This window comes from Salvelinus sp. IW2-2015, linkage group LG36, assembly GCF_002910315.2.
Source record: "Salvelinus sp. IW2-2015 linkage group LG36, ASM291031v2, whole genome shotgun sequence".
Lineage (NCBI taxonomy): Eukaryota > Metazoa > Chordata > Actinopteri > Salmoniformes > Salmonidae > Salvelinus > Salvelinus sp. IW2-2015.
In genome coordinates, this window is record NC_036875.1 from 10,626,088 (window position 1) to 10,651,953 (window position 25,866).

A 25,866-nucleotide genomic window follows, 5' to 3' on the forward strand; every position below is an offset into this window, starting at 1 on the left:
GACTGATTATTTCACTGTATCACAATTCCAGTGGGTCAGAAGTCTGTGCCTTTAAACAGCTTGGAAAATTCCAGAAAGTTATGTCATGGCTTTAGAAGCTTCTGATAGGCTAATTGACATCATTTGAGTCAATTGGAGATGTACCTGTGGATGTATTTCAAGGCCTACCTTCAAACTCAGGGCCTCTTTGGGAAAATCAAAAGAAATCAGCCAAGACCTCAGAAAAAAAATTCAACCTCCACAAGTCTGGTTCATCCTTGGGAGAAATTTCCAAACGCCTGAAGGTACCACATTCATCTGTACAAATAATAGTACGCAAATGTAAACACCATGGGGCCTCGCAGCCGTCATACCGCTCAGGAAGGAGACGCGTTCTGTCTCCTAGAGATGAACATACGTTAGTGCGAAAAGTGAAAATCAATCCCAGAACAACAGCAAAGGACCTTGTGAAGATGCTGGAGGAAACTGGTACAAAAATATCTATWTCCACAGTAAAACAAGTCCTACATCGACATAACCTGAATGGCTGCTCAGCAAGGAAGAAGCCACTGCTCCAAAATCGCCATAAAAAAGCCAGACTACGGTTTGCAACTGCACATGGGGCCGAAGATCGTACTTTTTGGAGAAATGTCCTCTGGTCTGATGAAACAAAAATACAATTGTTTGGCCATAATGCCCATCGTTACGTTTGGAGGAAAAAGGGGCAGGCTTGCAAGCCAAAGAACTCCATCACAACCGTGAAGCAAGGGGGTGGCAGCATCATGTTGTGGGGGTGCTTTGCTGCAGGAGGGACTGGTGCACTTCACAAAATAGATGGCATCATGACGCAGGAAAATTATGTGGATGTATTGAAGCAACATCTCAAGACACCAGTCAGGAAGTTAAAGCTTGGTCGCAAATGGGTCTCCCAAATGGACAATGACCCCAAGCATACTTCCAAATTTGTGGCAAAATGGCTTAAGGACAACAAAGTCAAGGTATTGGAGTGGCCATCACAAAGCCCTGACSTMAAGCCTATAGAAAATTTGTGGGCAGAACTGATAAAGTGTGTGCGAGCAAGGAAGCCTACAAACCTGATTCAGTTACACCAGCTCTGTCAGGAGGAATGGGCCAGAATTCACCCAACTTATTGTGGGAAGCTTGTGGAAGGCTACCCAACACATTTGACCCAAGTTAAACAATTTAAAGGAAATGCTACCAAATACTAATTTAGTGTATGTAAACTTCTGACCCACTGGGAATGTGATGAAAGAAATAAAAGCTGAAATAAATCACTCTACTATTAATCTGACATTTCACATTCTTAAAATAAAGTGGTGATCCTAACTGACCTTAGACAGGGAATTCTTATTCTGATTAAATGTCAGGAATGGTGAAAAACTTTAAATGTTTAAAAGTATTTGGCTAAGGTGTATGTAAACTTCAACTGTATATCTCACTAGGTCAGGATATTTAAGCCTCCATATATCCACTTGTTCCATTATATTCGTGATTTCCTTAAGTGCATAAGGGTGATCGTTTGCAGTGCGATTTCCTTTACGGTCCATTGAGGTATTTAAAACACTTATTATAATCTCCCACCATAATAATAGGGTCTTGTATTGCTTGTAGGCTTGATAAATTATTATAAAGTGCATTCGGAAAGTATTCAGACCCCTTGACTTTCCACTTTTTGTTATGTTACAGCCTTATTAAAAAGTGGAGGAAATAAAACATTCCTCAATCTACTCACAATGCCCCATAATGGTAAAACGGGTCTATTTAAGGTCCCACAGTTGACAGTACATGTCAGAGCAAAAACCAAACCATGAGGTCGAAGGAATTGACACTGTCTCAGAGCTCTATGGACAAGGCACATACCTGGGGAAGGGTACCAAAACATTTCTGCAGCATTGAAGGTCCCCAAGAACACAGTGGCCTCCATCATTCTTAAATGGAAGAAGTTTGGAACCACCAAGACTCTTCCTAGAACTGGCCACCCAGCCAAACTGAGCAATCGGGGGAGAAGGGCCTTGGTCATGGAGGTGACCAAGAACCCGATGGGTCCAGAGTTCATCTGTGGAGATGGGAGAACCTTCCAGAAGGACAACCATCTCTGCAGCACTCCACCAATCAGGCCTTTATGTTAGAGTGGCCAGACAGAAGCCACTCCTCAGTAAAAGGCATATGTCAGCCTTGGAGTTTGACAAAAGGCACCTAAAGGACTCTCAGACCATGAGAAACAAGATTCTCTGGTCTGATGAAATCAGAATTGAACTCTTTTGCCTGAATGCCAAGCGTCACGTCTGGAGGAAACCTGACACCATCCCTAAAGTGAAGCATGGCGGGGGCAGCATCATACTGTGGGGAGGTCTTTCCAACGGCAGAGATTGGGAGACTAGTCATGATCGAGGGAACGCTGTACGGAGCATTGATGAAATTCTGTTCCAGAGCTCTCAGGACCTCAGACGGGTGAAGGACAAGTCTCTGAATGTCCTTGAGTGGCCCAGCCAGAGCCCAGACTTGAACATCTCTGGTGAGACCTGAAAATACTTGTTCAGCAATGCTCCCCATCAAACCTGACACAGCTTGAGAGGATCTGCAGAGAAGAATGCGACAAACTCCCCAAATACAGGTGTGCCAAGCTTGTAGGGTCATACCCAAGAAGACTTGAGGCTGTAATCGCTGCCAAAGGTGCTTCAACTAAGTACTGAGTAAAGGGTCTGAATAAATGAAATAATATATATATATACAGTGGGGAGAACAAGTATTTGATACACTGCCGATTTTGCAGGTTTTCCTACTTACAAAGCATGTAGAGGTCTGTAATTTTTATCATAGGTACACTTCAACTGTGAGAGACGGAATCTAAAACAAAAATCCCAAAAATCACATTGTATGATTTTTAAGTAATTAATTAGCATTTTATTGCATGACATAAGTATTTGATMCATCAGAAAAGCAGAACTTAATATTTGGTACAGAATCCTTTGTTTGCAAWTACAGAGATCATACGTTTCCTGTAGTTCTTGACGAGGTTTGCACACACTGCAGCAGGGATTTTGGCCCACTCCTCCATACAGACCTTCTCCAGATCCTTCAGGTTTCGGGGCTGGTCGCTGGGCAATACGGACTTTCAGCTCCCTCCAAAGATTTTCTATTGGGTTCAGGTCTGGAGACTGGCTAGGCCCACTCCAGGACCTTGAGATACTTCTTACGGAGCCACTCCTTAGTTTCCCTGGCTGTGTGTTTCGGGTCGTTGTCATGCTGGGAAGACCCAGCACACCCATCATCAATGCTCTTACTGAGGGAAGGAGGTTGTTGGCTAAGATCTCGCAATACATGGCCCATCCATCCTCCCCTCAATACGGTGCAGCGTCCTGTCCCCTTTGCAGAAAAGCATCCCCGAAGAATGATGTTTCCACCTCCATGCTTCACAGTTGGGATGGTGTTCTTGGAGGTTTTGTACTCATCCTTCTTCTTCCTCCAAACACGCGCGAGTGGAGTTTTAGACCAAAAGCTCTATTTTTGAATCATCAGACCACATGACCTTCTCCCATTCCTCCTCTGGATCATCCAGAGGTCATTGGCAAACTTCAGACGGGCCTGGACATGCGGCCTAGCTTGAGCAGGGGGACCTTGTGTGCGCTGCAGGATTTTAATCCATGACGGCGTAGTGTGTTACTATGGTTTTCTTGAGACTGTGGTCCCAGCTCTCTTCAGGTCATTGACAGGTCCTGCCGTGTAGTTCTGGGCTGATCCCTCACCTTCCTCATGATCATTGATGCCCCACGAGGTGAGATCTTGCATGGAGCCCAGACGGAGGGTGATTGACCATCATTCTTGAACTTCTTCTATTTTCTTCTATTTTTAATAATTGCGCCAACAGTTGTTGCCTTCTCACCAAGCTGCTTGCCTATTGTCCTGGAGGCCCATCCCAGCCTTGTGCAGGTCTACAATTATCCCTGATGTCCTTACACAGCTCTCTGGTCTTGGCCATTGGGAGAGGTTGGAGTCTGTATTGATTGAGTGTGTGGACAGGTGTCTTTTATACAGGTTAACGAGTTCAAACAGGTGCAGTTAATACAGGTAATGAGTGGAGAACAGGAGGGCTTCTTAAGAAAAACTAACAGGTCTCGTGAGAGCCGGAATCTTACTGGTTGGTAGGTGATCAAATACTTATGTCATGCAATAAAATGCAAATGAATTACTTAAAAATCATACAATGTGATTTTTTGGATTTTTGATTTAGATTCCGTCTCTCACAGTTGAAGTGTACCTATGATAAAAATTACAGACCTCTACATGCTTTGTAAGTAGGAAAACCTGCAAAATCGGCAGTGTATCAAATACTTGTTCTCCCCACTGTATATATATATKTTTTTAAATAAACTAGCAACAAAAAAAAAACACTTTGCTTTATCATTATGGTGTATTGTTTGTAGATTGCGGTGGGGAAACTATTTAATCAATTTTAGAATAAGGCTGTAACCTAACAAAATGTGGAAAAAGTCAAGGGGTCTGAATACTTTCCAAATGCACTCTATATTCCTTTTCTTTTGGCCAGGTAAAAACTGATCATCTTTTCTCATTATCTGCTGAGCCATTACAATTATAATTGGCTATACTTATATCACCATAATGAAATACAAGTTTCAATTCTATTTATCATAATATATATGTTTGTAAACTTACCATTAAAAAGCACCATAATGATTGTGTCCATATAGCTATACCATGGAATTCTCACTGCTACYAAGTAAACCTCCAATTGTTCTCCACTATTCCACCTGCTAAAACCTCCCCCCATCCCAAGTTGGACTGTTGTCCCAGTGACTGGCAGACCACCCCTGTCCACCTGGCTTCTAGGGCCTTTGAGAGACTGGGACCAATCATTTAAAAAGATCACGCAGTGCCACCCACAGAACAGAAGCAGATTAACTGCCAAAAGCATTTCCAATGCGCTCACCTCGATTGTATACAATATATATATTCAAAAAAATCTTGCATATCTTACTTTATCTCCACAATTAACGAATAATATGCTCAATAAAGTCAGCAGTTCATATGAAGGAATGTTACCTATAACCAGGATTGGCATTACAAAAATAAAATTTTGGCAAGCAATTATTGTGATTAATCCTGTATTTTCCCCAACATCATTACCCCATAGCAACAGATGTGGGACACACACACACACACACACACACACACACACACACACACACACACACACAGAACACACACACACACACACACACACACACACACACACACACACACACACACACACACACACACACACACACACACACACACACACACACACACACACACACACACACACACACACACACACACACACACACACACACACACACACACACACACACGATCAAATGTTCAACAGTTGTTCCATCCCCGAGCCCAACTCAAGAGAAGACTTGGATGTGCGAATGTATATCTACATTTTCACTTTACATTTAACAGTGTTACCCAAGCATGCACTGAAAGTTATTCACTTAAGCACAGGAACTCCATATGATGAGATCAAGCAGAAAAGAACAGAGCCAGGGTCCAGTGAGGAGTGAACACTGATCCAGTGCCAGCTTTCTTCTCCCCCCCTTTTTTTGTTTTACAGAGCTGGTCAAAAGTAGTGCACTATATAGGGAATAGGATGCCATTTGGGATGCGGCCCATTGCAGGGTGAAGAACAGCATGCAGATACAACACCACCACATAGGCCTACATAAATACTGGGTCACCGACCCTTGTCTGAGCTCTTCGGTTGTACATGTTGTGCCATTAGAACAAGTGCACTGTTCATTGCAACGCTATTGCTGATGCAGAATCTAGCTACAAAGTCAGGATCTCACAGTCACATGTTCTTTGCGATTTYTCTGCAGCGTGTGCTTCGCATACTCATACAACTGGTTCTGCGTCCTCACACCCTGCAGTTTTAGACTTTTAGCTCATGCCAAGTATGACCGAGTCATGCGAGAATTTGAACGTACACGTGTCTTGCGGCTTGGTTTTTATTTTATATTATTTCTGGCAGTGTCATCCCTTCTAGGATCACATGTAATGCCCGAGGATGTCAACTGGAAATCATTACAGGGGGACATTGCATTTTCTATTTGTCTATGTAAAAATAAAATATATCTGCTCACCTGAGTTGCGCCACTTTTGGTCGAGGGTAATAAACAATCGGAGACGAGGGATGAGACGGTTGAGGGAATGAGTTCTGGGAAAAGGCTTGGAACAGGAGCAGCCAGCAGAGACTCCTCTCCCTCTTCAATTTTCCTGGAGAAAGGCAAAGAATAAGTATATAAAACATTATACTGACAACCGCTGAGCTCGACTCTTAACACAAACAACATGCTGTCTGTCGGGCAGTCTTTCCATCTGGAATGAGGAGAGATAGGCATTCATGGTAATGTCATCGCAATGATATATCAGATATTAGATGCCTGGAGCTTTAGGAGCCTACAGCCAGTCATGGGATCTCCTTAGCCTCTACCTGAGACATCATATATCACTGTCAATACCCAAACTGAAGCATGTGTATTGCTAGATTCTACTGTACACCTCCTAGCTATTGTTAGTGCCTCTGTTGTGAATAATGTGTCTTCTGTACATTCGAGGGGGTCAGTAGGACTGAACAGTTGATACTCCCAGACAGACACAGACATGGCTGACCGACAGTGAGACTAGCCATGTCTGCGACTGTGTGACCCTCCCGCTCTCAGCCAGTCAGAAGACACACCAAGCAGAGGGACAAACTGATTTTTGACGAGACACCCTCCACCTCAGCAGTGTGCAGCTTAGAAAGAGCACTTGGAGCCTAGCTCGCTCTAAGTCAGCATAAAGAACATTCGAACTTGACATCATTTAAGACAGAGTTTGGCTAACCTCTATACGTTACAGGCTACACACTGTAGAGCCGGGTCACCCCGTTCATGCAGTGAATCCACAACGGAAATACAGGCCTATGATTGTTGTGTTTATCTGACATGGATTTCTGGTCGTGTCTGTATGAGGGAGAGGCCCTGATGGCCGTTACGCTGTTTACTTCACAAAAACTCAGCCAGCGTGTCCGTTTAATCTGTTCATACAAAAACGAGCAGAAAAAGCAACCCTGTCCGTGTGGGAAAGACCGCCCTGACAAAAACGATCACCACATTTGCCATTAGTATCATGAGAAGATATGAAATTGAGATTTAACATGGTTTATATATGTGAAGGCATTTCACGGTAAAGTCTACACCTGTTGTATTCGGCGCATTTGACGAATACATTTGAGGGCCTTGAATGGTAAAAGGTGGCTCACATTGACATTTCCTTACTGCTATGTAAACACACAGCAGTTACTAAGTTACTAATTACAAGCATCAAAGTAACAGGTGTTTGAGTCGAGTCCAGTTCTTTCAGCGTACTCTCAAAATTGGGTAAAACTATTCTCTYGCAGACAGTCCTGCATTTACCGGTACAAAGTCTACGGCAATTGTTCAACTGGGACCTCTGTGCCCTGCTGTTGCGAATACAAAGGGTGTACTATTCCTCTGTAGGAAAGCACATTGTACAAGCGCACTAATCACATATGTTAAATATTAACTTCAAGTCGCGAGTTACAGTATAAAGTAAGATAGATACGCTGAGACTTTGAGGAAATTTGGGGATATATATTACCAACACAAGGTTTGTGTTTTAGACTGTTCATTGAAAACATAACTATGACTAAAAAGAAAAATGTGACACTAAATCACATTCATTCAAACCAGCCATTCCAAAGGAGAAATTAACAATACCTATTCCCCTGGCAGACAGCATTCCTGGAGAGCTGGGCATTTGGTGGTTGTAAAGGACCATGCAAAGGGATGAGGGATGGGCTGGAAAAGCCACTCACATTACCCTTCCCACTCCCAAAAATCTCTGCCTTCTCTCCGAGGCTGCCAGAGGTGTGTGCGTCTTCCAGTGTGTTATTCATATCACTCATGGGGGCCGGCTATATCCAAGGCATCATCTGGAGCAGAGAAAAGAGACGAGCTGTTGGAATGGAGTGTACAGGGAAGTAGCAGAGAAGAGCATAGTGAGAAGGAGCAAGAGCTGGAAGGGATCCTCTGTCTGCTCACAGCACACACAAGCCTCTCCGCAAGGCTCATCTGCTGCCCGTGCGACTGGCCCAGTGGGGCAAAACATGATCCACCACAATAAAGTTATTTTTAACTCAATGACTCGCAAATGAGCCCTGGCTTTGGCACAGTGGTGTATTAAAATGCATGCACCAACTCTGAGATTTTAGTTGTTAATTCTTCCCTCTATTTCTTTTTTTCTTAGAATTTTTTCTCTCTCCCACTTCCTGGAAAGCAGACCTGCACAGAAAGCACACCTACGCAAAGGGTTGTTAGTATGTAACTTAGCTATGTTATGAGTCCTGGATGGCTACCAGACTGTAATACCAACTGTTCCTTTTGTCAAAGACTTCGCACTGAGGTCCCGACTGCACTTTAAAACTGAGCCCTGTGCTGGACTGGATGAATGTAGAAGCGGAGAGTATCCCAGCCATGACTCAGCCATGATGTAGTGGGCTGTGGTGTGGTAGGTTATGTCATTCTGTGACAGCCAGCCAAGCATTATGTGGGGCGATAGTTGGCGTGATAACATCTATCTGAAAGGTAATGTGTAACAGAGATTGGGCTGGGGCTGAGAGGCTACTGTAGATAATCACATGCAGGCAGTCATTATGGTAACATCTGGTCGCAGTACCAGTTTACTTGCAGTACCAGAAATCTAGATGGCAGAACTTCATTCTATACAAACCTTTGCAAATGTTTCTAACTCCAATTTCTACTTTATTAGTAAGTAGACACTGAACATGAATTTGTTGTTGGCTGCTGAGGGTGATTATTAATGTTATGTGCTTCAAAACTGAAAAGTGGCCATTATCTGTATGGGAGCAACTTTTCAAAAAGCTACTTAAAATTGCAATAACAAATAATTATGGCAAATGCTATTAACCCATTTAATCCCATCGGTCACAATAGTGGAAAGAAATGTTTGTACTTTACAGGCTCTAGAGAAGATCAACAAATTAGTCATATATTATGCATTAGTAAAAAGGTGTCTAGTATGATTCAGAGAAGTTTAATATGATTTCTCTAATGGTCTCGAGACCTCAAGCATAAATCTCAAAGGTGTACTTTTACAGACATTTGGCACCAGAAGTCTGTATTCAACAGCTTAAAAAACAAAACACATTGTTGGCATTTAAAAATATTTTCTTTGTAAATGTTTAAAAGGGTCTAGTTTACATATCTCCCTTCCATTTTCAATTCATTGAATCAATGATGCTGGAGGTATATGGACATATTTTAGCGGTCACACGTGTGACCAATGGGAAAATACAGTGGCACTAACTCATTCATCTTAGCAGAGTCTTTATTTCAGTAGATTGAAGTCGAGTTGGGTTATGGATATACTTCATCAAGACGATCTTACAGACGATTATCCATTAGCCTTTACATGCTGTAAGTTTAATTTGATTGAGAGTAGAAAGTCGTATTTTGTCATTTCAGGGGGAATTGGCCATGTATAGATCCATAAACTGAATTAGTGTAATAATGTAACAAATATTGAATGTCAGTAGGTTTGTTTAGTGTCTCTTGCACAAGGGAAAGACCTGGCTATCAGAGCATTGGGACATAGTCACAGGTGTAAACCTGGTTTGTATGGCTATTTGGGCTGAGATATAAAGGTGTAGATCTGGTTAATATTAACATTGGGACTCAGTCAAAAGGTGTAGACCTGGTTTTCAGTTTATGAGTATTCAGGCTTTGGCACATGTTTAGACCTGGCTTAGTTGACTATTGGGGTTCAAGCACAGGTGCAGACTTTGTAGATATTTAAATTGGAGCTGAATTACAGGTGTACCCTTGTTTGTATAAATATTGGGGCTGAAATGGAGAAGTACACCTATTTTTTGACAATTGGGCATGACACGTAGCAGTAGACCTGTTAAAAAAGAAAAGAAAATGGGGGTTACACATGCAGGTGTACACCTGGTCTGTAAGAATATTGGGGCTAAAGTACAACTGTACACCTTGTTTGTATGAATGTTGAGGCTTGGGCACACCTGTTTTATATACGAGTATGCCCATGGATTTACCTGGTTTATGAGTAATGGAGTGTAGAAATACACAAGGCTCATATGGCTGGGTCTGGACGGATGTCTATTGCCCATTCAAATCCTCTGGCAACAAGTTTGTGGTAGGAAAAATGGGGCACGTGTTATACTATGAGTTTATCAATGAAATGATTAGCGTATACAGGTCAGAGATCACAGGACTACGATATGCAAATAACAGGGTTTGGGTGTGCAGCAAATAGCTGGATATGTTAACCTTGGGAAATACAGGCCTAAGGAAAGTRRGTATCAGGGATGAAGAGTATTGGAAAAGGAACTGGAGTCTATGAGTAACAAATAGGGCATTTAGGGCTATGATATGGGTGTATCAGTACTTGATTGTATCAATATTAGGGAATTGGCATGTGGGTGTTCGGGTCAGGGCATGGGGTGTTTGGCTAATTGGGTTTAGGTGTGTGGGTAAGTGGGCTGTGGTATATAGATATTGGGGCTGAGGAATTGAGGTCAATGTACGTTCATTGTATTATAAGCACACCCATCAGTCACAATTGTGACCGAGAATATAACACTTACATTTTTTWWTTTTTTTTTAACATACTTTTCAATATTTTGATAAAAATAAAAATCTATGGATTACATGTTAGGGTTACTAATGGCTAGGGTAGGTTACTTTCTAAATGTAATCCGTTAACTCATTTTTTATTTAACTAGGCAAGTCAGTTAAGAACAAATTCATATTTACAATGACAACCTAGGAACAGTTGTTCAGGGGCAGAACGACAGTTTTTTTACTTTGTCACCTCGGGGATTCGATCCAGCAACCTTTCGGTTACCGGCCCAACGCTCTAACCACTAGGCTACTTGCTACATGTTCAAAATTGTAATCAGTAACATATCTTTTGGATTACCTAAACTCTGTAACGTAATCAGATTACGTTCAGTTACTTTTAGATTACTTTCCCCCTAAGAAGCATTAGAAGAAGAAAAACATTAATATTACCAATTGAACAACATATATTGCAAGATAAATCAATGTTAGAGTTTACATAGGTGGTCATACATGGATGTTGCATTTTACTTTATGGGTTGGTCTTATGTAGGTTTCTTCTAACCCATTGCTTTCTACTTCAATACAGATACTAATACTATTAGGTTATATCTTTACATTAAAAACCAAAGTCGGTCAGATTTCCAGTCATTCTAGTTAATTTAATACCCCTTGATCTTCAAGAAAAGGATTTTGAAATATAGCTTAGCCCAAAATTACCTGAGCATAACTCAAACTAAAAGCTTATTAGCTTACCCTGTTAAGGATTTTGTTGTCATGGAGGAGTGATTGGTATCATTGCGTCGAGTTGAAAAATAATGCTGCTCTCGTGCATGCTTTGAGCACTACCGATAAGTGCTATTTGCATGTGAAAGATGAATGCCGTATGCTGCATTTTCTATAGGACCATTAACGTTTTTGTTGGTGTCACCTTGATATCTCAACAATTTGCAGCTGTTTAAGTCTATCAAAAGTGTGCGAGTTTGAGCATGTGTCTGTTTGGCCTATGTTTTTTTTTTTATCAGCACGAACTAGATTGAGCAATAAAAGCCCGACTTGTGGTCTTCATAAATAAAAACTTGTTTTTGACAGTATGTGGAGCACAATACCACAGAGGAAGGGAGGAAATCCCTCAAACTTTTATCCGCACTATGCAGCGGTTGCAAGAGCACAATTTTCACTGGCTGTCCACTGGTCGAAAAACATTTGTGTTAAAATACAAATATAAACTGAGTGTACAAAATATTGAGGACACCTGCTCTTTCTATGACAAATTGACCAGGTGAAAGCTATGCAATCTTATTGAGGTCACCTGTTAAATCCACTTCAAATCAGTGTAGATGAAGGGGAGGAGACCGGGTAAAGATGGATTTTTAAGCATTGAGACATGGATTGTATATGCGTGCCATTCAGAGGATGAATGGGCAAGAAAAAAGATTTATGTGCCTTTGAACAGGGTATGGTAGTACGTGCCAGGCACACTGGTTTGTGTCAAGAACTGCAATGCTGCTGGGTTTTTCAAGCTCAACAGTTTCCGTGTGTATGAAGAATGGTCCACCACCCAAAAAGACATCCAGCCCAATCAATATTAAAGTGTTCTTAATGTTTTGTACACTCAGTGTACATTTGTGAACAGCCATCCACAACAACCACAATCTAAGGTGCAAATAGCTAAATGAGAGAGCAGCACTGTGATTCACATCAATGCGCTACTGTACTTAGATTTCAATAGTAAGTGTTATCCGTAGCGCACATAGGCTACACCACTGCTATTGTCCTTACCTCCAAGCGTTTATTCAAGTTGGATAATCTTTGGATGCAGTCAGCACCATTGGAAGACATAGCTTGGACTGTAGCCTACAAAAGCCTATTCCTGCTCTTTTCACGCAATCCTTCAAAAGGCATTTGGTGTGTCATCACAGTGGTCTCTGACTTGTGGTCAGACTCGATCAGGCGGAACAAACTTAAATGTGTGCCTTTTTTCAACGCTGATTTGAATGTCACTGAAAAAACAGGAGTCAAATATTTATTTCAAACATCCTTTCTGAATTGAAAAGTAATCCTAGAAGTATTACAATATTTTTGCTGATAAAGTAACAGATTACAGATGTATTCTGTAACTCCCCAAGTCTACAAATGGCATAAAATCGGATTTTTGGGGGTTAAGAAATTAATAAATGAATATCAATAGCACTTGTTTTGAWTAAATATAAGTCATGTTCTGCGTTTTCTTATCACTCGATTCTTTGATTCCAAAGTAAACGCGAGAGTCATCAAATGGCCCATCATTGTGTCTTTTCACAGTTAACAAAACAAGCACTAAAGGGTTTTCTTGAGAAGGACACTGAGCATCTTTTCCCAGAACATGGCTTCAGTCTCACCCTGAAGAGGCTCCTGTGTCTCAGTGTGTGTCCCAAATGGAAACCTATTCCCTATATAGTGCGCTACTTTTGACCAGAGCCCTATGGGTCCTCAGTTGTTTAAGCAGCCCCCTAGCAATTCAATGGAAAATCAGACAGATCTGTATGAAAGGGAGCTGTGTGCCTCCAGTAATGCACTCCCAGTGTAAAGGAGCCTGAGCTAACAGCACTGTCACAATAACACAGCTCCACCTGGCTTAGGTTACCTTTTCACTTAGACACACCATCATAAGAAAGGCCCCCTCTCTGGAGAGCACCACTGACAAAGCACGACACAAAATAAAAAAACAGGAAACAATCAAATAAATGACATGCTACTGCTGAAGTCTCTGTAAAGGTGAATATAAATAGTCCCATGCTTATTCATCCAATGCATAAGCAGTACGCAAGTAGCCTTGCACAAGCCTTGTGCGAACCGGAATGGCTCATAGGGCAGGAGCCTCCTGTTTCTGTAGCGTGTAGCAGCTTGATGTACTGGACAGGACGCAAGTCTATCGCATTAGCAGCACAATAGTGAATTAGCGCAGTAGTGTGTGTGTGTGTGTGTGTGTGTGTGTGTGTGTGTCAGAGAGAGCGAGACACACAGAAAGTAAGACAAAAAGACACTAAGAGAAAGGCTAGTCAAACAATCCAACTGGGGTCCTACAAAAGCAAAGTCTGAGACAAGGACACCGTGAGGCCGAGCAGAATGAGCTGTCCAAAAATAACCCTGGCCTGAAACATATTCTTCAGCTATCAGTCAATGCAAATGCTTTCCAATTGTCCCCCACAATGACATTTTGTAAATGACGGATCTCTATGGCAAGACGCATCATTCACCCAAATTTGGTCAAAATCGGGCCAGTGGTTTCTGAGATATCACGTGGGTTTGCTAGACTCATATCCCTGAGCATATGTACCAAATGTCACCACTCTGAGTCAAACAGATCAATAGATATAAACATGTGCCCATTATTGCACCACCGTGTGGTCAATATTAAATGATCTTACATATGTTGTCCTGCAACGTGTACCAAATTGTGTTACAATACGAATATCCTTTTACTTAACTAGGCAAGTCAGTTAAGAACAAATTCTTATTTACAATGACGGCCTACCCCGGCCTCCCCTAACCCGGATATCGTTGGGCGAATTGTGCGCCGCCCTATGGGACTCCCGATCCCGGCCGGTTGTGATAGTGCCCGGGCTCGAACCACGGTCTGCAGTGACACCTCTAGCACTGAGATGCAGTGACTTAGACTGCTGCGCCATGTTGTTTAAGGTACTAGTCTGGAAAATATTGCGTTGAGACCTTTTTCCATAGATGCCAAATATCAAGTTTCGTGCAGATCGGGCCCAGAAGAGTAACGTTTTAAGTGTTTTTCACAAAATTCTAAATGGCGGACCTTATCAGTCCCTGGGGCAAATGTGTTCCTTGTGAGAAGAGGGACCTATGTCCAGAATGTCATGACTAAGTCAAACGAGGTGAGGGGCGTGACAGTTCAAAGTTTGCATTTATAGCGCCACCATCTGACCAATCATTGTAATTGTGTAAATGCCAGATCTCTATGGCAAGAAGCATCATTCACCCAAGTTGTCAAAATCGGGACAGTGCTGTCTGAGATATCGCGAGTGACTAACGAACGTACGAACAAATGTACGGACGGAGACAGATGCACAGTCCCCGATCCAATTTCATTGTGGGGGACAACAATAGCTGGTGAAATCCTAGGTACATTCTAGCTTGTGTGGATTATGTATGAGGAGTAATGGTCGAGTAAGATGTTGAGCACTTGTAAATTACGGTAAAGATCACAGGCCAATCATAGAGTAGCTGCGGCATCCGTTTTGTCCCTTAACCTATGATCTAAGTTGTTGTTGTCATTGCACACACAGTACATGCAACGGAAACAAAGCCACATTAGTGCTGTCTCCCAGAGGTCATATTGCATTCTCATACATTCAGCAGCCMCACAAAGTGATCCCCTCTCAGGACTCGACCCAACATGAAGACTGTCCACAGCATTAGCCTGGCCTTGTTAGAACAGTCTGCCTTGTCTAGCCTACACCCCAGGTTGGGCAAAACAGTGACGTCTCAATGGTTTCTATTTGGAGCTAAGGATAGAGCTTAGCATTGCTAGATCAACACGTATGTACTGTCATTATACGAGTAGTGCTGCTCGTTTCCTAGTCGATTGTTCTTACTGAATATCCTAGTCCCACTCCCCTCACCTGATATTCATGAGTGACATGGGGAGTACAGGCGAGCTGCAATTCGTGCTACAGTAGGTTGGCCTTCCCACTGTTGGGTAGGTACAGTAACGTGTTATTTACAGTGTCACAATTGATTTCGTAAGGAAAATATAAGCTTGCAAAGACAAACAAAGCCTATGTGTCTTTCATCAAGGTGGTGTGGTTTACGTTGTGGCTGAAGAAACAGGAACGGGTCCGGGCACATACAGTGTGACTGACATCAACATATGATCTAGCCCCTAGACTATGTTCTCGCTAGGATATGAAGTAATTAAGCAAACATTATCCTCATAATCATCATCAATTATTTGTCTCTGGAGCAGCATACTCCGCACATGCAAGTGGTACTGCGCTTATGGTAAGTGCAGAAACAGCTATTCTTAGACTGTCATGTAGAAACATAATTGCGCATTCGAAAAACAGCACACATAACACACTCTCTCACCCCATTTGACCTTTACTGCACAACTTACTAAGCAGTCTGACCCCACACGCTCCCCAGTCCCAGCTGTCTACACTACATTGGCTGCTCTAATGGAAGACCTCGTAGAATTCAAATAGCAAACTGGCTTTCCTTTCTAATGCTTCATCCTCTGTTGACGCAGAAAAGAAGACAGCTATAATACCCCAATGTATCATTTCTTGGAGTCCCGGTATGATGATTAGAGAGAAATGTTGTATGAGCCATTATGTGTATGACTGAGCAGCCAAAACACCTCATGCTGCTAGATTAGCAATAGACAAAACCCTGTGACAAAAAAAAAGAAGTGCCAAAGCTAAAAGCAGACGAATCCAATTCTCGATCCAACAAGCAGATTACAGTAATTTAATGTGAAATATAATATAATGTGATATACTCTAATGTTACCGACTTCCAAATTTGTCATGTCTACAGTATGTACGCAACACTGAAATTACTACTGTAAAGTAATGTAACTACTGGGAGGGGGCACAAAGAGGAAGAGAGCGCAGGAAAAAGAGAGAGAGTGGAGAGAATCAGATTCTCTACACATTACTGTCTGCAATTTACATATCAAATACCACCAAGATTGAGGGATTGTCCGCTGCTTGTGTCCATCTCTGTTGAATTCTATCCCGAGTCGTGGCAGATGAAGAACTAAAGGAAGAAATCTGGCACAACACATTCAGTACCAATGATGTCATGAATATTGTCATGCTTCTTGGGTATAATCTAAATAACAGGACCACTCCACACCTGTGATTCGCCAACGTTGACAGTTACTATTGAAAAACTATGGAATGGTCTTTTTTCCAGATGTAGTTTTACACAAAGTTCTGAAAATACTCACCAATTAGTAGATAAGACTTTGGCCTGAAAGTATTTTCTCAGTAGATTATTACTATTACCTGAGAAGAATGACACTTAAAGTGAAGAACACACAATAATAACTGATATGACATATTTTTAAGTATAGCACCTAATAAAGTGTAAATGCAACTTAAATTGCTTTACAAATCCCTTCTGAAAACAGGAAAAAGACAGCAAAATTCACTGATCCCAGATTTACTGACATGCATGGATAACAGATTTGCCAAGAGAGGCAAAACATTTTTTTTACCAATGTAGACTGTTCTTCTTTAAACTGTAATCATACTCTTAAAAGGATCATCCATGTGGAATAGACTTGAATAGTATTTCAATGGTGTTTTCAAAAAGCACAAATTCTGTGTGTTAAAAGGTATGATACTGTAACTACACAATACAAGTTTGACTGGTATGCACATCAATGTACAAAGAACCGCATATTTAGTAGGGTTGGGCGGTATCCAGATTTCCATACCTTCATATTGTTCCTGTACCATACCAGGGTATATGGTATTACCGGCAGTGCACACAAGAGGAGCTAATTTCATTTTTTATGCTATCAAGTACTTTCGAATTCCTATAGCAGACGCTAGGTAAATGCTAACAAACGCAAGCAAACATGAACTAAATACAAGGACAGATAACCCAGCTCATAAAGTTATACAACTATCTCAAAAGGTTACTCACACTTAATCCAGGAGGGGATTGATTGTCTCTGCTGTAAGCAAGAAGCTTGATCTTGCAAGCTAGCCACCTATTGCTAGCAAGTTAGCAAAACAAATGCATAGCTGGAGCCCTGAGCTGGAGAAAATCTATTTGGCACTTAGATAGTCAACTTGTAGTTATTAGATATTTAGCTGGCAAACATTAGTAGTGAATTTCAAGTGTAACTTGATCACCTCTATTGTGCTGCTCAACAGTGGATCTTCACAAAACATCATTTTGCTCCATGTGCTCTTTGTAAACAAACATACCATGTGACTGGCTAACTGGTATGTGTAAAAATAAAATAAAAAATAAAACTGTTCTCAGTAAATAAAAATGTTCACCTGGATCCACTTCAGGGGACTATCACATGCCCTCTTATTCCACTGCATGAACTCAGGCATACAAAAAGACAGGCAAAATACCCAAGAGCATAATAAATTACAGGCTGTAATTTACAGCCTACAATAGTACACTTGTAAACACTCAGACTGCCTGGTGTCCTCAACCACTCTCAATACTGTATATTCAGAGATATCGCTGCTCATTATAATGAAACATTAACATGCATCTGTCGAGCACACACTCTTTGCAACTCTAGGAGAAAATACTTGAAAACTTGTAGATAACATTTGCTAAATCTGTACAGCATAGCCTGTTCCCTGAGTGTACTAAAGCTCTAGGCTGAAGAGCTTTTAGCCTCTGAGTGTATTGCAGGAGATAGGCCCTAAGTGGATATTTTAGAGGTCTCCTTATTAAACTACTAAAAATACACACCCATTCTTGAAGAATTTTATATGAGGCAATAACCTGCAATGAATTTCAAACCTACTCAGGGTTTGGAAGCTAAATGTTTTTTAAACATTTTATTTCATTCCTAACGGCTATGCACCAACTTGATCATGCTTCTTTCAAACTTACTACCTTTAATAATTATTGTATTTTATCAATAACAGGTTGAAATTTTCTTAAGTAATACATTATAATTTAACATTTGTATATACATGTTTTACACATTTAGTCATGGTCAGTTAAGTGCTATAATAGGATACTATTGTTATTACTTTACTGATGGTTAGGTGACTGCACCCTATTATAGCCTTCTGCTCTAATAATGACTTTCAATGTCGAGCCATGACTCGGTAAATTCATACAAACAGCCAGATGGCAGTAGTATGGTATTGAAGTGACATTTTACGGTAGTCTGTGTGAAATAAAGCGCTAGAGTAGCCTGTTTGTAATCTTCATCATTAAAAAGAAAACTGTCATCGTTTTTTGCTGAAAATGGTTGAAATTATGTTTTGAATTGTGAATGAATAATGAAGGGTTACAGCCTTTAGTTGTATTTTTCCATAACTTTTCAATTCCCATTTAAGATGCAATATGCAGAAATCGCTCCGCCATTTACTGGTTGCTAAAATTCGAATTGTTCGCCTAAATTCAGTTTATGTGCCAAAACAAACAGTCATTGTGTAGAGAATCCTTGTACCATCTAACCCGCTGTGATATACAATATGTTGGGTTATGTTAAATGTATTTTCAGCTGTTTGATGCTGGTGTACAAAACCGAAAGTAAAAGACGCAAAAACTAAAACTTTTGGATGCTCAAGGGTGTTCATGAAGGAAACAATAGTATACTTGGCGGTGGAAGGGCTGCAGGAATGCCGACATGCAGGAACGCCCGAATTGCGGGCTGCAGTTGCACACTATAGATTCTTAGACTTGTTTTCAATTAGAATGACAGATCTATAATTCCATTTCTATGTTCATTTGGGCCGGTTGTCAAAAAAGTGACATTGTAGCTTTTAAGGCTACATTATTTCACCTCAGCCTCTTATGACATAGACAAGACAGGTAGGCTGCACGTGTTTTACCTTTCCTGGCACAATGCACAGGAACACGCATCACACACATCGTCTTCAGAAAATAAGACTATGAGTCAACATAATCGAAGGAAATCTAAAAACACAATGGGTAGGTCGAGGACACCATGTAACCATCGTCATGAACATAATTACACAGTAGGCTAGCTATACTCTTTATCGGTCTAACTCAAAAAATTAGCCTATGCCAGCGCTGCCTAGAACATGGTTTATTGTAACATAATACCTGCTGCTCGCTGAAATGGCACCGTTACTGCATATCGCTTCCTCTCTCGTCTTCTTCGCTGTCTTTGAGGTGTTTGCTCATTTAGTCCACGCGCTCTCCCTAGACAGGTGTTTATATTTACTTATGCGTTACGTCATGCACAGCCCTCACCTTTTACCTGAGGGGTCTGGCGCTGAGATCCGGCCTGAAAAATGGTTCAATCTTGTAGAGAGAAATATCATCTTTCTTTTTATGTGATGTTGTTTTGTACCGTTCAATTGTAGTTGAAGCATGCTTCATTTCAGTTACTGGACCTTTGTACTTTTAATAACATGAATTGTCTAGTGTATATGATTTAGTTGCAATTAGTGTTGAACTCATTCAGAAAAAAATAGTCAGTGAGATACACTTTTTGATTGTCAATACTTTAATATACTGTGAATGTAACTTTAATTCATAACAGCATTATATGTTTAGAGAAATACTTTACATACCAGTGTATGTCCGGGCACAGCTTTATCAAAACCAAATGAGTAACACAAAATAAAACAGACTGAGGAATTTATAAGTACCACTTTCAGGTCAGTCCAATTATTGACCTCTTCAAAATGGTAGACAGTACTAAATAGGCTACTGTATTTTCTCAATGAAAATTACAACTCAATATTAAAACTAATAATATACATATTCATTGGCAAAATAAGACAGCTGAAAAGTCCAATATGAATCAAATTTCAAACACAATTGGGAATAATACATCAAATTATTTCATAACATCAAAATTATATGTGGAGGACATACAGTAATTTATCTCATAACAAAACAGAAAAGTAGTCTTCTACAGTGTGTAGGTTGTTGTTAAGACTAGCAACCAAGGTCTTAAAACTATCAAACAAAGTTTTATTCCTCTTTCCTGGGCTCAGGCACTGACAGACTCGAGGGCAGGATATCGGGCTCCTGAAAATACAAAAAAAAAAAAGAGGGAACTTGAAACTTAACACAATTATACATACATTCATGTAGTCTGAGAAGGACAAAGGCTTGGAGCTCCAGGGAGGGGGACAGCCAGTGACATGACTGTTCAGATGGCAGGCCAGAGTGACGCTGAGCAACGCCTCAGTACGTGTGGAAAGGAGCTGAGAAGCAAAGGATCATTAGAGACATCTACAGTAAGCACTAGACTGTCACATAACATGGTGTTAAGTGGGCAGTGAGTGTCACATTACAGTAGGCAGTCTATGACACTGTCGCAGTCCCTCCCCACTTAACACCATGTTATGTGACAGTCTAGTCCTTACTGTAGATGTCTCTGTTGATCCCTTCTCAGCTCCTCTCCACTCGTACTGAGGCGCCGCCCAGGGTCACTCTGGCCTGCCATCTGAACAGTCATGTCATTGGCTGGGACACTGCACGGGTCCCCCACTCCTGGAGCTCCAAGCCGTTGTCCTTCACCCAATCGCTATTGTCACTGCCCTGTGCTCAGCGGAGAAGACGCAATGTGCACAATCAATCAAGACTCAGAACTGAGTGTGCCAGTCAATACAGAGAAACTGGAAAGAAGACACTGCTGTACCTGCTTTAGATACATCAACCATCAGTACACCACGGTAATAGGCCTGGTACAGAGAGTCCTTCAGGAATAACTATGGTAAAAGACGTGCGCTCAGGCTATTCACAAGGAGATACAAAATGTGTCTCCCCAAGGACAGGCACATCATTGACACGCAGGCACACTCTCTGATGGAGGGGACGTGTCATAGGTCAAGGTTTCTAAGAGGTGGGATAAGCAGCTAGGATTGTTTACCAGGCCACACTGGGGACACACACACACACACACACACACACACACACACACACACACACACACACACACACACACACACCCAACCTAGAAACAAAAGCTCATTGTAGTGTTCTAATTCCATTGAGAGAAAATTGTATATACATTCTCAGAGAGGAGTACACCTCCCCTTTCCTGTGTTATTCAAAAGTCTCAAAGCTGACCCTAGAGGACATGGGAAAACAGCAGACTGAAGAGTTCATCTGAGGGTAGCCAAATGTTTAAAGATAGCACTGACAGTGAAACATGGATCACTTTTAAATCATCTTGTGATGAGAGATTCAATTCTACTGCAAAGTATTTTTAAAGGTAGTCCTATGCTTTGAACTTCAATACAAGTATCAAAGCAATCAACATTTGAACCTCGGAATTTTAAGGGAAAAGCAACTACTTGGCTTTTTCATTGAGCTGTGAAGATACACTATCCTCGTTTAGAAATTCATTGAATTAGATAAATATCCAGATTCCTACTGTATGTTCTAATATAGAGAATACAGAGACTAATAGAAAGAAAATGACAAAAAACATCTGCAACTACTCACCTTATCCCCATCTGTTCCTTTAGGATCTTTAACTAAAAAGCTGCTTGTGATTGGGTAGAATGGTGGCGAGCAAGGAGATGGTGAGGTGGACCCAGTGGATAAGGACTGGGACCTTTTGACCGCCGAAGATACAGCTTGGGCAAAGCGGGATGGGGTAGTAGGAGAGTAGGGTTTGGGAGCAGTAAAACTCCTCAGCTTCTCCAGGCTCAGTCCTGGGGATGGGGGCGCTCTGACGGGACTGGGCCGTGGAGGGGGCACACTTCTGCTCTCTTCCTCCTTTGGCCTCAGCTCCACCTCAACTATCTCAGCGCCCTCTGATGTCTCCTCGTCCCACTGCACCGGAGGAGGAGGAGGGGGAAAGCTGCCCCCTACTGGCTGCAGGGCCTGCCCTGCTGCTGCTGCCACTAGACTGCCTGGAGCCTCCCTCTGGCCAGCGTCAGGACTGGCACTCAAACTTTTCACTGCAGCCGAGGTAACGTAAAACCCAGGTGTTCTTTTGTGCTGTGGCAAGCGGAACGAGCCAGGCTTGGGTTTAGTTGCGGGTGGAATTTTCATCTCCTTGACCTCTGCTATTGAGCCTGCTTGGTCTCCACCACTAGCAGGGGATGGAATCTTGTCATCTCTTGCAAGAATTATTGTTGTCGGTGTTGAGGGGGAGTGAATAGACTCRATCAGGTTGCCATTTACAGTGCTCTCACTAGTAGTAGTGCTGTGGACTTGCTGAGACTGAGAGTCTTCCCTAGGTACAGTAGACAGCAACTCTGTCTGTTCTGTTCTGACCTGTAACTGCTCAGCCTGTGTAGTGCGGTCTTTGAGTTCAAGTGAACCAATATCTACTTCCTTCTCTAGAGCCACATGAGGGCACTCCAACGTTAGCTCCACCTCAAAGTATCTCAGTTTCTCCAGGGTCTTCTGAGGCACGATAGTGTACGTAGTCATCCCCACCTTGGGGATGTAGTCCCTGGTCAGCTCATTGGATGGCTTCGGTGGGGCCGGGGCACTTTGAGTGGATGTTTGGCCCTGATGGGCTGCTGAGGAAGGAGATAAGGCAGGTGTGATGGGTTCAGCAGTGGTCAGCAGCTCCTCTGTGGATGTGGACATGTCCCTCTTCTGGCCCACCGCTCCAGAGGTAGAGGCTTTGGCAGGGAGACAGGGGGTGCTTGTGGCCACTGGTCGTTCATCACAGCAGGGGTCAGTGTCCAGCTGATCGGAGGCCTGTGTTCCTGTGCTCTGTGTCACTGGCTGGGCTGCTGGTGGGCTGATAGTAGGAGAGCTCTCAGTACTACATTCACCTTTGGCCCCATCTTGTGTTGTGGAATCTTCACATGGCAAACCTGTCTGACCATTTATTTCCTCTGCTTGGCATGGAGGGCTTTCTGGAGAACATAAAAAACATGATTTAGTACAAAGTAGACATGGATTTTGCCAACATTGCTACTAAAGCTATAGCATTACATCCATAGTTAACACATTAGGAACTTGATGTATTTGATTTCATCACTACTTGTAAACCTACCAGCATCTTCTGTTTCAGATGTGTCCATCCCCACACTCAGCATGGGAACCGTGCACTCAGCGTTGTTCACCATGCTGTGCACTAGTCTGTCAAAAACAGGAGTTAAGAAAAGCAATGCAAAAAACCGAAGTCAAAGAGGCACTACTTCATTCATAATGTAGGACTATCTGCTAGAGTTCGTACTTGCCATCTGAGGACAGATCACAAGACTGATCTTCCCCCGCTGGGCACTCGCTCTCAGACGGTGGGGAGGTCTCCATCTCAGCATGTGGGGCGTCCGGGGATGGAGAGAGACCCTCGGTTCTCTCAGAGTCCACGGAGATGTCTGCTGTTGACAGGTTGAGGCTGCTGTCGTCCTCCTGGACATCACTCATAGAGTCTAGGATCACAGAGGCAGTGGTCTCCTCCTGCTCCACGATCTCTTCCAGTGTAGTAGGTTGGCCACCTGCAGCACAACAGGATGGAGACGAGGACAGAGTAAAAAGAAGGAAGCCTGTACAGAATAAAAATATACCAAAACATGCATCCAGTTTGGAACAAGGAACTAAAGTAATACTGTAAAAAAATCTGGCAAAGCAATTAACTTTGTCCTGAACGCAAAGTTATGTTTGGGGCAAATCCAATACAACACATTACTACTCTCCATATTTTCAAGCATAGTGGTTATGGGTATGCTTGTAATCGTAAAGGACTGGGGAGTTTCAGGATTAAAAAGAAACGGAATGGAGCTAAGCACAGGCAAAATCTTAGACAAAAACCTGTTTGTCTGCTTTCCACCAGACACTGGGAGATGAATTCCCCTTTCAATAGGACAATAATCTAAAACAAGGCTAAATCTACACTGGAGGTGCTTACCAAGAAGACAGTGAATGTTCCTGAGTGGCTGAGATACAGTTTTGACTTAAATCTACTTAATCTGTTGCCTCGAAATGATCAACCAATTTGACAGAGATTGAAGAATTTTGAAAATAATAAATGGGCAAATGTTGACCAATCCAGGTGTGGAAAGCTCTTAGAGACTTACCCAGAAAGACTCAGAGCTGTAATAGCTGCCAAAGGTGCTTCCACAAAGTATTGACTCAGGTGTGTGAATACTTACAGTACTGTGAAAAAGTATTTGCCCCATTTAAAATTCTCTACTTTTGCAAATGTTTGATACTGAATGTTATCAGATCTTCACCAAAATAAAATATTAGACAAAGGGAACCTGAGTGAAGAAATAACGCTACAATTACAGTACATACTAATTTGGTTTATTATGTCATAAACAAAGTTATGCAACACCCAATGCCCCTGTGTGAAAAAGTAATTACCTCTAACACTCAATAACTGGTTGTGCCATCTTTAGCTGCAATGACTCCAACCAAACGCTTCCTGTAGTTGTTGATCAGTCTCATGTCGCTGTGGAAGAATTTCGGCCTACTCTTCCATGCAGAACTGCTTTAACTCAGCGACATTTGTGGGTTTTCAAGCACGAACTGCTCGTTTCAAGTCCTGCCACATCTCAATTGGGATTAGGGCTGGACTTTAACTAGGCCATACCAAAACTATATATTTTTTGCTTTTTAGCCATTTTCATGTAGACTTCTGTGTTTTGGATCATTGTCTTGCTGCATGACCCAGCTGCGTTTCAGCTTCAGCTCACAGACGGATGGCCTGACATTCTCCTGTAGAATTCTCTGATACAGAGCAGAATTCATGGTTCCTTCTATTAAGGCAAGTCATCCAGGTCCTGAGGCAGCAAAGCATCACCAAACCATCACACTACCACCACCATGCTTGACCGTTGGTATGAGGTTCTTACTGTAGAATGCAGTGTTAGGTTTTCACCAGGCATAATGTGACCCATGTCGTTCCAAAAGTTTAACTTTTGACTCATCTGTCCATAGAACATTCTTCCAAGAGTCTTGATGATCATCCAGGTGCCTCCAGGTGATTTTTGACAAACTTGAGTCAACTTTTTGGACGAGATGGGTCTCATGTCTGGCAAATATCGACATCGGCCCGATGTCTAGTTTAACGCCGATGTGTAAAACCAATGTCAAAGCTGACGTACCTACGTTATATAGGTATGCACATGACGTAATGACGCCATGTAAAGTTTAGCACAACACAGCATTCCTAACCTAGCCCACAATGTCTGCTGTGTGGATCAAGCAGTCAACAAGTCGAGCAGTCATTTGAAAGAGTATGAAAATTTCAGCAAGACAACTAAAACGTCAAGATAATGAAATTCATTGCACTTGACAATCAACCGTTCTCGTCGTGGGTGATGTTGGCTTTCGCCGACTAGTCGAGTACCGGTACACACTACCAAATGCGCTATTTTTCAGATGTTGCCCTACCGGAGTTACACAGTAGTGGCGTCACTGCTATTAGCTTCACGACTGACATTTGGACCAGCAATATCAGCCCCATGAGCATGCTGAGTATGACAGCACAGTGGGTCGTTGAGGATTTCGTACTGAGGAAGGTCGTATTGCATGCTCATGAATGTGCTGGTTGTCATACCTCTGCTGACATTTC

The 25,866-nt window shown here is 42.1% G+C and overlaps 2 protein-coding genes across 5 annotated transcripts in view; both read right to left on the bottom strand.

The window, feature by feature from the left end:
• LOC111959583 (growth factor receptor-bound protein 14) overlaps nucleotides 1-19,549 on the bottom strand; it is a 57,017-nt gene extending 37,468 nt beyond the window's left edge. For 2 of the 3 annotated variants that reach the window (XM_023981248.2, XM_023981246.1), the window contains exons 1-3: nucleotides 19,464-19,549; nucleotides 7,788-8,002; nucleotides 6,150-6,282 (exon numbers count right to left, since the gene is read on the bottom strand). In XM_023981248.2, the coding sequence (XP_023837016.1) occupies nucleotides 6,150-6,282; nucleotides 7,788-7,975 (321 nt within the window). In that variant the 5' untranslated portion in view covers nucleotides 7,976-8,002; nucleotides 19,464-19,549. Of the gene's footprint in view, nucleotides 1-6,149; nucleotides 6,283-7,787; nucleotides 8,056-19,463 lie in introns of those variants that run through there. The other variant, XM_023981247.2, reaches the window with a different exon arrangement.
• Nucleotides 19,550-19,848: 299 nt separating this feature from the next.
• cobll1b (cordon-bleu WH2 repeat protein-like 1b) overlaps nucleotides 19,849-25,866 on the bottom strand; it is a 35,314-nt gene continuing 29,296 nt past the window's right edge. For both annotated transcript variants that reach the window (XM_023981772.2, XM_023981774.1), the window contains 4 exons: nucleotides 23,524-23,785; nucleotides 23,341-23,426; nucleotides 21,825-23,200; nucleotides 19,849-20,399 (listed from right to left, as the gene is read on the bottom strand). In XM_023981772.2, coding sequence (XP_023837540.1) covers nucleotides 20,343-20,399; nucleotides 21,825-23,200; nucleotides 23,341-23,426; nucleotides 23,524-23,785 — 1,781 coding nt within the window. In that variant the 3' untranslated portion in view covers nucleotides 19,849-20,342. The remainder of the gene's footprint in view (nucleotides 20,400-21,824; nucleotides 23,201-23,340; nucleotides 23,427-23,523; nucleotides 23,786-25,866) is intronic.